Source organism: Phyllopteryx taeniolatus, chromosome 16, assembly GCF_024500385.1.
Source record: "Phyllopteryx taeniolatus isolate TA_2022b chromosome 16, UOR_Ptae_1.2, whole genome shotgun sequence".
Lineage (NCBI taxonomy): Eukaryota > Metazoa > Chordata > Actinopteri > Syngnathiformes > Syngnathidae > Phyllopteryx > Phyllopteryx taeniolatus.
Genome location: NC_084517.1, coordinates 17762009 through 17777406, shown reverse-complemented (window position 1 = coordinate 17777406; position 15398 = coordinate 17762009). Strand labels below are relative to the sequence as shown.

Genomic DNA, 15398 nt, shown 5'->3' with positions numbered 1-15398 from the left:
CATTCTTTTCACTGAGGAAAGGTATTTTGAGATATGTCGTCACGGAACCAAAACTCTCAACTCTGACTACCAATTGAAATTGAAGAAAATAACTTTCCTCTTAGAAGAAGGATTATGAAAATGACTCATGCATTGCAAACGATGGATTACTAATCAGAGTTTTAAATAAAATATCTTCAAATCATTGATTCAAAAGCCATCACACCCAGCATCCATCACAACATTAGGAGGCGACAGCTCTTTTTAAAGCTATCCGTCTTTGTGTATGTAGGCCGCCTTTGGACCGCTGTCGATGGCAACGGAGTACATGACCTCACGCTGCGCTGAAACAAGTAGAACGGAACACCCCGCGGTGATGTTGGCGGCGCGAGTGGAGCATGAATAAGTAAACAGCATAAAGCCACCAGGAACTTGAAAGGCGACGGACGGCAACACACGTGGCAGCCGATGGGATTGTTTTGCTCTTTGTGCGCCTGCTCACGAGGGGGTAAACACAAGAATTAGCTTGTGCCTCTTGAGTCCTTGGAGCCATGATTGAAAGGAGTTGACTGGAAATGCTATGAAGAATGAGCGCAAGATGCATTTTTTTTTTGGTGATAAAGAATCTCCAAGCACCTTGACAATTAAAGCCATTGTCATCGGATCGCTGCCTCTGTATCGCTTCATTCTTGACAATGACGAGCCATCTTGCGTGTGTCAAAGCAAGAATCATTTCTTAACAATCAGTAATTGATGTATTGAAAATCACTGAATTTTCTGAACTCTTGATTCCATGCCAGTGTCCTGAGCTGAACAAAAGTAACCCTGCCTTGTAAGAGTTGTGCCGAAGTGTGGATGTAACTGTAACATAATCGGGAACCGCACTGATTTGGAGCCTGATTGTAAGTATGCAAGATAAGTAAGCAAAGGCCCGATTGTCCGATGTCCTCTAAAACATTAGCATCCTGTTTTGTGGGGGGTGTCAAGCTCCTTAACCTGCTCGGAAAACAGTCAACAATCGTACATCTTCAACCTGTTCAGTATTTACGATCGCAAATCCTCGTGTGTGGTCAACACTGGGTTCGGCCAACCTAAGGACTCATTGATTGTCACGTGAAACGGAATGATAGCCAATCAGCCAACCTTGCTGTCTCTCACCGGTCAGTCTTCACACTATACCAAGTTGGAGGGAGGGGACTCACAATTGTCAATGGAGACATCGTTATGTGTGTGGTGTGTTGGCCGTGTCCCACACATCAAACATGACACTTCCTCATCATGTGTTGAATCACTCGGTTTTTTTTTAATATTGGTGTAGATGTTTAAAATCTGCCCACGTGTACCACGTTTTGCTGAATTCAAGTTGGACAGCAAATTAGTTGGGAGTGAATCAACAGCGTCTCTGCTGGTTGCAACCAAGTAGTGCACTCCATTTTTATTCAGTTGCTTTATAACGCGATGAATCATGAAAATCCATAAGAAACACACAAACTTCTGAACTGATTTACCGAAGCAAGGAAAATTTTACGATTAAATCTCTGTGTCAAAGCAAGAGCTCTGTCTGCCTGTTATTATGGTCGAGGAAGTACTTTATTTTCTGCCCACCTTTTTTAACAACATTCAATGTTGGGTTTGAGTTTTGAGGGTTTTTTTTGTTCCCCCCCCCCCCCACCCCCAAAGTTTGTTCTCATGACGGTCAAAGCCATACGGACATGTAATGGGACATATTATAATGGCGCCTGGTCCCTCAGCCTATTAGTCAAGTAGTCAGCTCACGGACAGACCTCAGAAGCATATTCCCAACAGTGACCATATCTTGGCTCTGGCACGGCTCCTGTCATTTTTTTCTCTCCTCCCCCCAAAGAACAAATGCATGAGCTTGCGTCATGAGACAGCATCCCCCGCAGCCAATACCTTGCATGCGGAGATTTGGGGAGAAAATTGGAATTTTGACAAGTGTGATTGGCACATGCATTTGTCCCAGGGTAGACTTATTTGCTCAGATGTGCCCGTGTGTAAAGAGAAGCGTCGTTTCTTCCGCCCTTGCATCGAAATGACGTCATCCTACATGTTTCATTTTCCGTTATGGCCGGTACATGATTGACGCACGAGGCCGTGGCGGTTTCATTACCAGACGTGTACCTTGTATCGCTTTTGATGGGCGCAAAAATAAAGTAGATCTGAGCCTCGTTGGAGAAGCATAACCCACGGCTACCGTATCCCAATAGAAGACCGGGATAAAAATAAATAAAGTAAAATAAGAGCTTCACTTGAAAGCATCAGAGTGTGACTGCCGAAGTGAGAGCAGAATGGCACATCAATTGGGAACGCGACCAAAAGAGGAAATTGGCGATACCCATTAACTACACTTTTTTTTTTTCTTTTTTTTCTTTTTTTTTTTTTTTATCTCCATCAGTATGCAAAAAGGGGCAAGAGAGTTTTATTGCTACTTCCTAACACTCTCTAGAAGCACAATATGATCAAACCCATTCATAGCAGAGCAAATTTGAAGCTCTGTTGGGTCAAAGCAAAACAGTGACAAGCTAAAGCAGAGATGAAACTGGAGGAAAATTTCACATTACCATTATCGTGACAAATGATCACCATTATTATGAGCAGGAAAACAAATGTAACGAAAATACGTTTAATTTCAAATAGAAAAAATGAAACGTGAAAAGTTTGTGTCTTTCATTGTGTGTGTGTGTGTTTGTGTGTGTGTGTGTGTGTAATACCCACATCCCCAACTGTGGCCATGAATTAGGGGCATTTTTGACAAAGCATGATTATAGAGATCTGAGTCGACAATCTTCACAAGGGTCAAACTCCTTCATTCAAGTTGGCTCCATTCAAGCTTTTCAAAGGACTTTTTGTCAATCTGAGCATTTTCATCCAGTCGTTCCTGCTTGAAACTCCGTCCGGTACTGGAGACCTGACTTTAGGGATACCCCAAACTTCAGGGCTAGAGACTTTAGCTCAGGGACCATCAAAGAGTTGCCTTTTTCTTTAGCTGTTTTTGTGACACTTGTTTCACAAGGAGATACAGCGTCTACAAAAGGTGTTGAGAGAAGAAGAACGGGAAAAATATTCATCACAAATAGTTTCCGCTTCTCGTGACGTTACGCAAGATTGCAGTTCGGAACTTCAATGGATTTACTGCCTGATTTACTTTTTCTATGGCTTTTTTTGTGATTATCATTACAAAAGTAGCATCAACAAGGAGTAGTAAGAGAAGTTACGACTTCATTCCAGCAGTAGTGTTGACCCTGAAACCAAGTATTTATTGAAAAGCTGTTTAAAATCTGGACAAATGGCAGGTTAGCCACTGTTCTGAAACAGATTGTGTCGGACCCCTAGCAACTGTCCTGGTAGTGTTATCAACCAGCTCATTTAAACTGTCAATACAACCTTTCTGCAAGAGTGTCTGTACATGATCCTTATTTGAACGAAACACTCTTGTAAATGTCATACCCATCCAGTCACCTGACGAAAAGGAGCAACAGACACCACACAACGAAACAGAACGACAGTGCTTGCCAACCGCTGCACTTAAAAGAGTTGGAACATAATCCAGGCGGCAATTAAATGTCCTTCAAAACACACAATCGGCCAAACATTTCCTTCATGCGTGTAATTTGCTCAGGAGGAGGGTTGCTAAGCACCCGTGTCTGCCTAACTAGTGAGAACACTGCGCTCTTTTCATTTTCAAGATGAAATCAGTTTATGCAGCAGCAAGGAAAATCTTTGTTGGCGTGCGTCCCTTGTAGACATGTCCACCTATTTCACACACACTCGATAAACACACACCATCCATGTAACTTGGAAGTGTGGAAAACGACATTAGGTACACTAGCACTAGGGATGGGTATAATAATTAATTGTCAAGAATGTTGTCGCTTCTGTAGAATTGATTGTTGGTAAGCAGTTGAGGCAAAATGGATTGAACTTCCTGGGTCACGAGGAAAGGCGCTGTTGGTTCCATCGCAACTCGATTTCTGTGCTATGGAAAATTGCGATTCATTCACACTGTGTTCTTTCCTACAGGCAGCATTTTTCTGCTTACTATTTTCTAACCGGCAGTCCAGAACATTCTGAGATTCTATCCCATTAAAAAACATACATCGTAAAACAAAAAATTAAAATGAACCATTAACAATGGACATTCGCCTAACCTCGATTTTATAGTCACGACTCGAAATAATCAAACATTGATTCCAAGCTCCGCCCACATTAGATGAGTGACACTAGACTGTGAAGCTATTTTGCCCAGGCCTTCTGTCTAGGTCTTGGATACCTGCAGTTGGACAAATTGCCTTGTAGGGATTTGCCTGGAATTCGCCCAAAATGATTGCTTCAAACCAAAATAACCGACTCACTGTTCAATTTCAGGCATGGGAGATAACTTTTTTGCGTGTGTTGGTAAAATAGAAATGCCCACACAATTCTGTGTCAATCAGTGAAACTTGTGTCAGGGGTCATTTTTATGTTTTTTGTATTTTTTTAATATAACTTTCAAGGGAGCACCACTGAATGAGAAACCAAAATGGCTGACTTCCTCTTCAATTTCAGGCATCTGTCCTTGAGTCTTTTTTTTTTTTTTTTTTTTTTGCATCCTGTTATGATGGATGTGTCCGCCCAATTTTGTGTTGTTCAGTGAAACCGGTGTCAGGGTCTAGTTTTTTTCTAACTTTCCACGAAGCGCAACCGAATGAATTTTGGAGGCGTCGTGTGGGGTCCTCCTGAATAACAAACGTTTGAACCTGCATCCAAAATTGGGGGACAAAAATGCTATTGATTTGTTGGCAGGATAATTATAAACACAACAATTGCTCTGGCCCATATTGGAGCGCCACCATGCATGGGGAATAATGCAATCATGTAGAAAGAGGATGAGTCTGAAGGCAGAGTTCCATCAGGTCTGGTGGCACACTGCTAAATTAAAAATGGAATTCCACGACGGCAGCCAGCCCGTGTGTCCCGGTGAGCCCGTCTTATCGGGCGTCAGCAGGTTCCCTCCGTGTCGGGAAGAAACCAGGAGCGCACGGGTCCAGCCGGAATTGACGGCGAACGACCACTCAGGGGATATCTGCGCCCGTGCTGATGAGGAGTCAGCAGCTCCCCGTGCGAGAGAAGCCGCCGAGGTCAGGAAAAGTGAAGCTTAAGCCCTGGATAAACACTGGATTTAGACCTTCTGCTGCTGGGATACACCCTTGGATCTATTTCCTCGCTGTCACCCGGGCACTCGCCTCCTGACCACAGATTGCGCTCACGCGCAATCTGTCCCACAGTCGTAAAAGCTGCTGACAGCGTTGCCATGAATGGACTGTAATATCTCCCGAATCCGCAAAGACAGATTCACTTTCTTTTCCACGCTTGAATGCACTCCGCTGCACTGCTGAGGAAAAGTTTCACTACGTTCCACATCAGGCCAGCAAGACGGCGCAACTCCTTGACAATGGCACGGCTTGTTCCGTGACAGCTCTTTTATTATTAAAAAATCTTAAGGAAAAAGGCAGAGGCTTTGACTTGTGCTGCTTAAGCTCGAAGAATAAGACGAAGTTACTCACAACAAAGGCAAAATACAGTGGAAACTCTTAAGGTAGAACATGTAATTTGACCACATTTTTCAGAAAAAGTAAAAGGAGACATGTTTTCTACTGCCCATTAGAGTCCCGGGTGAGCTGTATTGGCTTACTTGGGGTGAGATGCAGGGTACACCCTGGAATGGACACCAGCCAATCACAGGGCACAATTAGACAACCAATCATTCACATGAACCCTCACATGCATGTTTTTGGGGTGTCAGCATAAGCTATACCCAGAAAAAAAAAAACAGACAAGCACGGGGGGAGAACATGCAAACATGCAAGTCTGGGAATGAGATTCGATTTGGTGCTAATCGGTTGAACAGTGAGCTGCCCTAAACCGCCAAATTACATTTGTCAATGAACATGCAGATTTGTATACGTGGCACATGCAGCGGACACATCGTCAAACACAAAATTGAAATGTTGCCTATCCAGTTAGAAATGTTTAATTATTGTTGGGACAGCAATAAGACACTTTCGAAATACAAACCAATGGAAAGTTTGAAGTTTCCACTGCAATCTGAAAAAAAAAAAAAAAAAGCAGTGTGCTGGAATGAAAACAATGTATTTTGGAACTCATCGCCGCCGAGCAGGAAGATATCGATGAGTTATTTCTCACGGCCGCCGTGCAGCCCTGAAGGAGGGGGTTGGGGTAAGAGAGATTTATAGGCTCGGCCCCTCGGCTTTTATTGCACAGGGGGGTTAAAATGTCATTTTAATAACACTGATATTAGAGCTCGCAAACCTTGCTAGCACTTTTGTTCTGGTTCACCGTCACGTGATTTATCTCCCCGTATAAATATTGAACATGGGGCCAATGCTATGGACGTACAGTACGCTCGTGAAAACTTAGAACGGAGCTGTTGTCTACTGCGCTTGACTGCCGACGCAGTTTGAAATCTTAACGTTAACCCTCGAACAGCAATTTCCCTGTGAATGACTGCGAGGATGTTTGAGGCTTCCTTAATGACTTTCATTCTATTATTGCGGCGCATATCCTCAGCGACAGGACGTGAAAGCCTGTTGAAAAGACGGATAGAGAATGTCTGCGCTCTGACGCCGGTGCAGACTTCCATTGATTGACTAGATGGGAAACCTCTCGTCTTTCGGCCATATTATGCAACGTGGTCACGCATGATTTTCGAGCGAGATTCGCCGGAATGGGGATTATCCGACGCGGGAAATTGCGTCATTTTTAGCGAGGGTGATCGCAAGACTCATGTCGTGTCAAAACAACCACGCATTCTTCTTCTCCCATTTCTGAGCTCGGAGGACTGTTGAAGGTGATCCAAGGAGATCTGCTACAAATGAAAATAAGGGCCGGAGCGTCACTTGCATGCAAAACGAAACTTTGCTGCATACAGTATGCGGTGCATGCAAATTCGACAGTGCAATGTCTTTTTTTTTTTTTTTTTTATTCTCGTAGCAGAAGAAGATGGGTGGATGGATAATTCTGGTACACAGAGAGGTGAAGTGAGTTTGAGTCATGCTCGGGAGAGCAAATGAGTTGAAATCCTCACGACGGTGGCGCCGCTCTTAGAACGTTCCAAGTGCCAGTTGGCTGGAAGTCCTCTGTGCATAGTAAAGATAGCGCTACATTGCTAATTAATCCCAAAACACAGAGGAGGAAGTGTCCATGAGAGCTATAAAAAAAAAAAAAAAAAATGATAGCCATCGCCAATATGGGCCCGTTTGAGGACAACCAAACCACTCAAAGCCTCATGTGAAGCTCAAAAATAACTTAACCAATCGTCCACTCATTTCCAATAAGTAGATTTGAATTCAACTGGAAAATAAACCTAAACGCTAACCCGGTAACCTTCACATTCAACCTCCACACTAAATGTCTCTGCTGTCAATTTAAAAGCAGTAATTTCTCTGATGTTTTTTTTTTTCCCCTCTAAAGCAAAGCTTTACAATACAAAATAAGCAAGAATATAAACCAAATGATTCTTAAAAGAGGATTTTAATATTTGGAACTAATTTTCCCCATTGGAAATAAAAGAAAAAAACATTACAAGATCAAATTATCCTCATACTAGAACCTTTATGTGGCCATTTTTAAATGTATCGCTGTAATGAAGTGTAAAAGAATTTTGCCAGCAAAACCAAGAAAATGTACACACAATTAAACACGCCACCTTAACATTGATAACATGATAGTTATAATGCAATAATGGCGACACTAGTTGTGAGTCTGCTTACTTCACAAGACTTCATATGTAAATTTAGAATCGCGGTTATGTTATGTTACTTCGACCAAGAACAGCCTCAGTGTACACAAACTTTGTGGCACCTGTACAAATGAATGGCATTTTGAAAATATTTTCATATTTGTGTATTTTGAGTCACTTTAGGCAAAGCCATCAAATTTCCAAGCATTAAGGGTATTTTTGTTGCTGTCAAATTTGATCCAAAAAGTATGTGAGGGCTAAAGTCGCTAAACTCGCACCGTAACAGCAACTTAACCCAGAAACACAATAAGCGTGATCAGCATTGTGATGATGCCTCAGCGTTCTCTTCCGCACAGTTTTACTTATCACAAGCGTTCAAATGTGGAGCAGGTGTCGGCGCCTCAAATTTCCTTTGAAGAGCGCCAATGTCAAATGCCTTACGAACAACTGTAACCCATCGTAATTCCGCGTCCGTTAAGCGCGCATTAGCAGGCGCGGAGATGTGCATGAAAATGGAGTATTCACAAGCAACCCGTGACACTGTCTGCATAAATAATTGTCATCGTTGACTCATTCCAGAGCTTAACTTTTTCCTCTTTGATGATGCAATCCACTGTAGTGCTCGTGCTGACCATTAAAACAAAAGTGGCTGGAAAATCCGCACTTTCCTGAATGCTCAATGCTAGAACAGCTTTTCACGGGGGATACAAGCCACAAGATTGTGTCAAAGCACTTTTTTTTTTCTTTTTTTTTTTTTTTTTTTTGTAATTAGACAAAACTATAGCGTGACTAAATGAAGCTCCTCCCCTCAGTTCAACGTAGGTGCTTGGCACCAATATTTTTTTATATGAGACATGACTTTAGCCTGAGCACAAAAACAGCGATTAGGAAAGTTATTTTTAGCAAATAATGGAAAATGGAGCAAATGAAAGAAATTCACGAATAGGAGAATTCTTGAATGCCGTACCGCAAATATGCGAGGGGGGGGGGGGGCGGGTGGAGGGGGGGTTTGCTGCCAATCAATCAATTAGTTTTATTCACAGACTTCATGTCCTGGAATAGATATGACAGATACCCAATAGAAAACTACTCGGTACAAATACACACATAGATACATCAAGATAATAATTTTACTAAAAAGAATCATACAAAAGATACCGGTACCAACGTCTCTCGATCTGGGACTGGTTTCGTGTCGGACTTTACATTATTGATTTCATTGTTTTGATCCTTAATCCAGCAGTTACTGACTCTACTTCATATTTAATACAGAAGAACATTTAAGGCAGAATACAATTAGTTATAGTTACCTTACGGATTTGGAAGTGAGTTTCCCTGTAGGAAATGCAAGTAATCCATTCCCGGGATCAAAAATCCTTAATTCATGACATTCAAACAGTCATAATGGGTCTTGCAAGTGTAAAATGAAGTCAATCACTGTTCATTAAAACATGTTAGGTGAGACACATTGCTGATTTTTTTTCTGAAAAAGCTTTGTCATGCAAGCTTTGCGTTCTTCTGGTAGAGTCTGGTCCTTCTATTGAAATGGTTTCACACAAAAAAAGCTGAAGAAAAAGCACAAATTCTACCCAGCAACAGGTGACCGTGCAAACACGTCCCTTGAATGACAATCGGAGCATTTCGCTAGACTTAATATTGCTACGTACAGTATACTACATAATTCTAATCTAAAACATATACAGGAGGCTCCTCAGATAAGGGAGGTAGCGACATACGAGCTTTCGAGGTTACAACAGTCGCATAATGAATTAGTTTGCGCAGAATAGTGTTAAGGCTGCACTGGAAGAGACGCTCAGTTACTGCCATACTTACTGTTATTCTTTTATTTATTTATTTTTTCCTACTCAAGGCCTAGAAGTGTTTTTTATACCAAAATGTACTGTAATTTTGACTTCACTACTGCTTTCTTTACTACTTACGTACAACTTCAGATGACTTTGCTGCCGTAGGAACGGAACACCGACAAAAACTGAGAATCCGACAGGAACATTATTAACATTATGTGCAGGTCCAAAACAGTTTCTACTTAAACTGTGGCCTCTAAAGGGATTTGTTTGTTCTATGGGCCCTAAAGGTCACATGTATTTATGTAAGTGTACCATGTTCACTTTGTAATGAGCCTCTCTTTATGGGCCTAACGAAAGACGCTGCATTAACAGTGGCTAAACGTGCAGCCAAAAGAACGTCAGCGCAGGAAGACCAAACAGATGCTCGGGCATCAGCAGCAGCAGCAGACTGGCTTCAACCAGAAAACAAATATAAATAAATAAAAACATGCCATTCTCAACAGCTCATTGACTCCATTTACAAAAAATGGTTGAATTCCCACGTTCGGACATCATCATTAATGCGTGAGCGCCGTCCGAGCGAGCCGTGACCGGCTGACCACGGGTGAACCTTCAAATTGATCCCCCCCCCCTCTTCGCTTGCAAACATGCCGATGATATACAAGCTTCTTTTGTGTCTAATAAAGCTGCAGTAAGGGTGAATGTCAGCAGCAGCGGCGGCGGCGGCGGCGAGGCTTGATGAAAGGCGGTGTAAACACTTGCACCACATACTCAGACACACACAAATGCACACTCTCATGAGAAAAGCAGTGGCCCAACTTTAGAAAATACTGTACAGCATGTCAAACGTTCACATAGTTTAATTACTTCAGCATTATGTGGAGGATTTAGACATTATTATAGAGCCAAATGTATCTACTTTAAAGGAGACATACTGTGCATTCTGTTTTCACAATTTAAAACTGTTTTTCAGGTGGCTTGATCAAAGTCAAAGCACACAAAGATAAAGAAAAAGCATTACAGCACCCTTCAGGTCCATTAAAGCTTCCCCCAAACTAAACAACCCCCAAAGTTGTGTGTGTTTAACGAGAAGAATAGTAAGGATAATATTGTACTTTATAAAAACATACACTAGTAATGACATAAAAACAATGTAATGTGAAGAATTGAAAATGTTTTGCCACACGTTAGGCTTCAATTCAATGGACATTGTGCTGCTCCTTCCGGTGTGCATGCCATGGCCACCTGGGGGCAGTAAAATACAGACATACAGTATGAATATGTGGGGCCGGTAACAGCTTCTCAATGAATCGCAGTATTATTAGTCGTTCTTCGCAGAGGATAAGGAATATATGCCTATCAGTATTGTAGAAATTAGCTGTCTACGTGTTGCGCCACCATTTCTGTTCAACCATCCATTGCTTCAAGGGTTATAACACTGTGACACTGATGACATTTGTTAGCCCGTGTATGGCATTTTGCATTGTTGCTTTTGTTTTTAGCATTAACCTAAACGGACTTCCCTAAAGCAAGGCTATGTGGTTGTTTTCAATACACAACGTGCAATTCTGTTTTTCGGTTTTGTTTGTCCGAAAACCTCAACAGGGTGTGGCAATAAACAGCTTGAAGCCTCTTTTCTGCCAAACTGCTACTTGTTGTGAAGCGAGGTAAGTTGTTTACTGCCAAACCCGTAAGACGGCTCACTCGTATCTCAAGGCATCACTGCTCCGTACATTCAAAAATAGCTATAATGTAATATTACGGTGGAAATGCAGCAAATGTCGCTCACATTTTCAGAATTACACCGTTAAATCGATGTAACAGCAGCAGTTTTTTTATATACGGCTGAGTCATTATGATCCATGAACACACAGTTCCATGGATGTCTTCATTTTATACAGTAGTTTATGGTATAACTGCAGCTGTAACAGTGAAGGACACTTTATTATATAGATTTTTCTAGTTTTAAGCAGCCTAACCTTTTCCAAATGTCATGTGAATGCATACTGTAGTCTTATGCCAGTTTATCACTGTGTGTGTGTGTGTGTGTGTGTGTGTGTGTGTGTGTGCGCGCGCAAGTGTGAAACTAGGTAGGTGTTGTGAAGTTCAAGTTCATCATACCGTGTGTAGCAATGCATCTTTCTGCGTAATATCACAATCGGCAACTACGCAAGACCTGCGGTGAACGGCCAACACTCGCAGCAAAGCTCGCTTTATTTCAATAGAGACGCTGACGATTCCTTATAAAAAGCCTACTTTCTTGACCGTGTCGGACAAAAGAAGCACAAAACAAATTGCTGCAAAGCGTGTTGGCTTCCTCTCACAGTTTGGCAGAGATTCCCTTGTCGCTTAAAATGTGACCACAACATTTGTGACTCTAGAAGAGCTCCAACTAATGTGCAGTATCAGGATCGGGGGGGACTACAGCAGGAGTCTATTGCTATCCTTGCATGGTACAATCGACACTCATGTACCACAGAGGACTAATTATCCAATGTCCAAAACTGTCGAGGTATGTTAGTCATACTGTACATATGGTACAACCTGCACTAACGTATATATACCTTAGGGCTAATTACTGACATTTACCGTACCTTTTTGTATCTTTTTCATGGGTCAAGAATGTATAGTATAATTGTGAAGTGTCAAAGCAGAACCCTTTAGGGTACCAACCTATTTACAAGACATAGTACCCTTAAAGGTACCATCTACTCATGTACCACTTTGGACTAATCCAAAGAAACCCTTTACCAGCCAAGAATTTTCTCAAATTGTAAAGGTGAAGTGCCACCCAAGTGATGAGACATTTTACCCCTCAAGGTGCCCCTTTGGGCTAATTAATAGAATCCACGTTGACTTTGTCAAGGACCAAAATGGGGAAGCTATGTTCCCAGAGGGTACTAATCCAGAGTATTAAAGCAGTACCTTTCCAGGGTACCAACCTTGTGACGAGATATTGCACCCCGAAAGGTACTAGGTACGCTAATGTCCCACACGAAGCTGATTATTGGACTCCGAAGTAACTTTGTGCTGACAGTATGTTCTCAAAGTGTAACAATCAAAAGTATTAAAGCAGTACTTGTCCAGGGTACCACCCTTGTGACGAGACATCGGACCCCTCAAGGTCCAGCCTACACTAATGTATCCCTAAGGGATAATTACTGCACTCTGTGCCGTTTCCAAGCAAGTCCAAGTTTTCTCCCAAGTTGTAAAGGTCAAGTGTCACAGCAGAACTTTTCAGGGTACCACCCGAGCGACAAGACATAGTACCCCTAAATTACACTACTGTATCCTTTCGGACTAATTTTTGGGCTCCAAGGCGATATGTCCAGGCGGTATGTGCCCATAGTGGAAAAAGAAGAGTTTAAAGGTGTACCAGTTCAGGGTACCACCCCTTAAACTAAAGTCTACACTAATGTACCCCTGAGGGCTAATTAATGGCCTCCAAGGAAATGCTTAGTACCGTTTCCAATCAAAGCAGGTGAAATAATGTTCCCAAGTCAAAAAGGTCATGTGTGAAAGCAGAACTTTTCAGCTACCAAGACATTGTACCCTAAAAGTACAAGCTATACTATTGTAACCGTTAGGACTAATTAATGGTCTCTGAGGTAAGTTTATCCAGCAGGTATGTTCCCAAAGTGTAAAAATCAAGACGACCTGTTCAGGGTACTCCTGGTGACAAGACATCGTAGCCCTTAAGCTACTATCTACACTAATGTACCCCTTCGGGCCAATTACCTGACTCGATGCAATGTAACTCTCTGTACCATTTCCAAGCAAAGCGGGTACAAGTATTTCCCCAAGTCCAAAAAAGTCATGTGTCAAAGCAGAACCTGACTCTTTAGGGTCCCCCCCTAGTCACAACGAGACACTGTACCTCTCAAGGTATAGCCTAAACAAATAATTTCTATTGCCATTGGGAACCTTTTGGGTACGATCCGGGTCGCGAGCCAACGTAGCCTCAAGAGTTTGAGCGACCACTCACCTGTACCAGTCCAGACCCTTCTCATAGTTCCTGTCGAAGAAGTGCGGCTCGTTTCCGACGGCTCGAACGTCCGGGTGTACCCTGAGCGCCTCCAGCAGGGCTCGGGTTCCCCCTTTCTTCACCCCGATGATGATGGCTTGGGGCAGCTTCTTCTCGCCGTAATCCGAGGTGCAGTTCACCCGCAGGTCACCCTCCGTGGCCGCCCGGAGGCGGGTCGGCTCGGTGGAGGACACCTGCTGGGTCGCATGATACCCGCCCTCCTTCTGGCCCTCCTCCGGGTCCACGATGGAGACCAGCGTGCTCCTGCGGCTGAACTGAGCCTCGGCGAAGCCCGGCGAGGTGGAGAAAAGTTGGTCCCTCGATAGCGTTGTCTCTTCGGTGCCGGCCGACCGAGCCTGGTAGGCGAAGTTCTCCTGCAGCGGGAACTGCAGCGAGTTGTAGCAGCTCATCAAGCTGTAGAACAAGTAGGTGACGGACAGGGAGAGGGTGAACATGAACAAGATCTTCCGGGGCACTTTAGAGGCGACAGTGCCGGACCAGAATGCCATCTCTGACAGCGGGGGTCCTCTCAGGGAAGTGGCCAGACATGTTTCCACTGCAGGTCTTGCATTGACAAAAAAAAAAGAGGAAATCAGCAAGAATCAGTCCCTGCTGCAGCTCCTGCTGTTTAAAAAAAGAAAGAGAGGCGTGAAGCCGGACCGAGCCGAGCCAAGCACGCCGAACTGCATATTTATAAGAGGGGGGGGAGAGAGGGGGGGATCGTTAAAATTCTGAGTCCCCCCCTCTTTTTCCCCCTTCTCTCTCTTTTGAGGATCGATGAGTTGATGCCTGACAGACAATGTCAGAATTTATCGGAGCCAACTTACGAGGTTCCGGCGGGGCTGGTGTCTTTCCAAATGAGAGAGTGGATGCACACACGCAAAGAAAGAAAGAAAGAAGAGAGAGAGAGACAGAGAGAGAGAGAGAGAGAGAGTGAAGAAGAAGTGATGCCGGTCAAGTGCGCCTCTCATCCGTCCACAACCGAACCACTGATCCAGGCAATAATCTCATCATCATAATAATCCTTTCTCAAGCAGCAGCAGTAAGAAGATATTCGCCACTTTGGGGGGCGGTGGGGGGGGGCAACCCCCCCCAAAAAAAAACTATAAAAAAAAAAAAAAGTCAACAGAGGAGGTGCGAAACACATCCACTCTTTCCCACCGCCAAGGCATCTGTGGACGCGCGTGCAATCCGCGGCGTGAGCTCGCTCGCTCGCTCCTCACTCACACGCGTGTTACTACACGCCTTCATTTTTAGTGCGGAGGGGGATGTGGGGATCTTACCCCAAGCATCCCCCGTGTCGTTCCCATGACGTCAATATCATTAGGCCCCCCACCCACCTTCCTCACAATAAAGGTCCAGAGCTGATTATTATTATATTATTGTTGTATTTCCAAAGCATCATAACATTATTGTGCTCAAAAGCTCGTGTCTGCACTCTGCTGGTGTCCCATTGAAGCACTTGAACGCATTGCAAGCCGCCTGCGCGCATGCATGATGATGGGGAGCAACAGTTCTGCATGCACATCAGGCAGAGGATATTTATTGCATGAGCTATAGGAAAGAATGACACTAATAGTGAATTCAAATGAGCATTTAAAAATGGCTTGCATGGAAGCGACTTGACTGCCTGTCTCTCAACGCGACTCAACTTTAGCACTTACAGAAAACAACCGCGGCTGTAAAACGCCGCTGTATTTAATAAAGATTGGACATAAAACATTAAAGACAATAAATAATTATCATCATCATCATCCAAAAATAATAACTAAATATACTTCTTTAAAATCAAATTCCTCCAGCACCTACTCTGTGTCTTCGATCTAGT

The 15398-nt window shown here is 43.3% G+C and overlaps 1 protein-coding gene across 1 annotated transcript in view; it reads right to left on the bottom strand.

The window, feature by feature from the left end:
• Positions 1 to 14780, bottom strand: part of hs3st4 (heparan sulfate (glucosamine) 3-O-sulfotransferase 4) — an 86119-nt gene extending 71339 nt beyond the window's left edge. Inside the window, exon 1 of the mRNA XM_061750387.1 lies at positions 13532 to 14780. Coding sequence (XP_061606371.1) covers positions 13532 to 14079 — 548 coding nt within the window. The 5' untranslated portion in view covers positions 14080 to 14780. The remainder of the gene's footprint in view (positions 1 to 13531) is intronic.
• Positions 14781 to 15398: the final 618 nt, after the last annotated feature.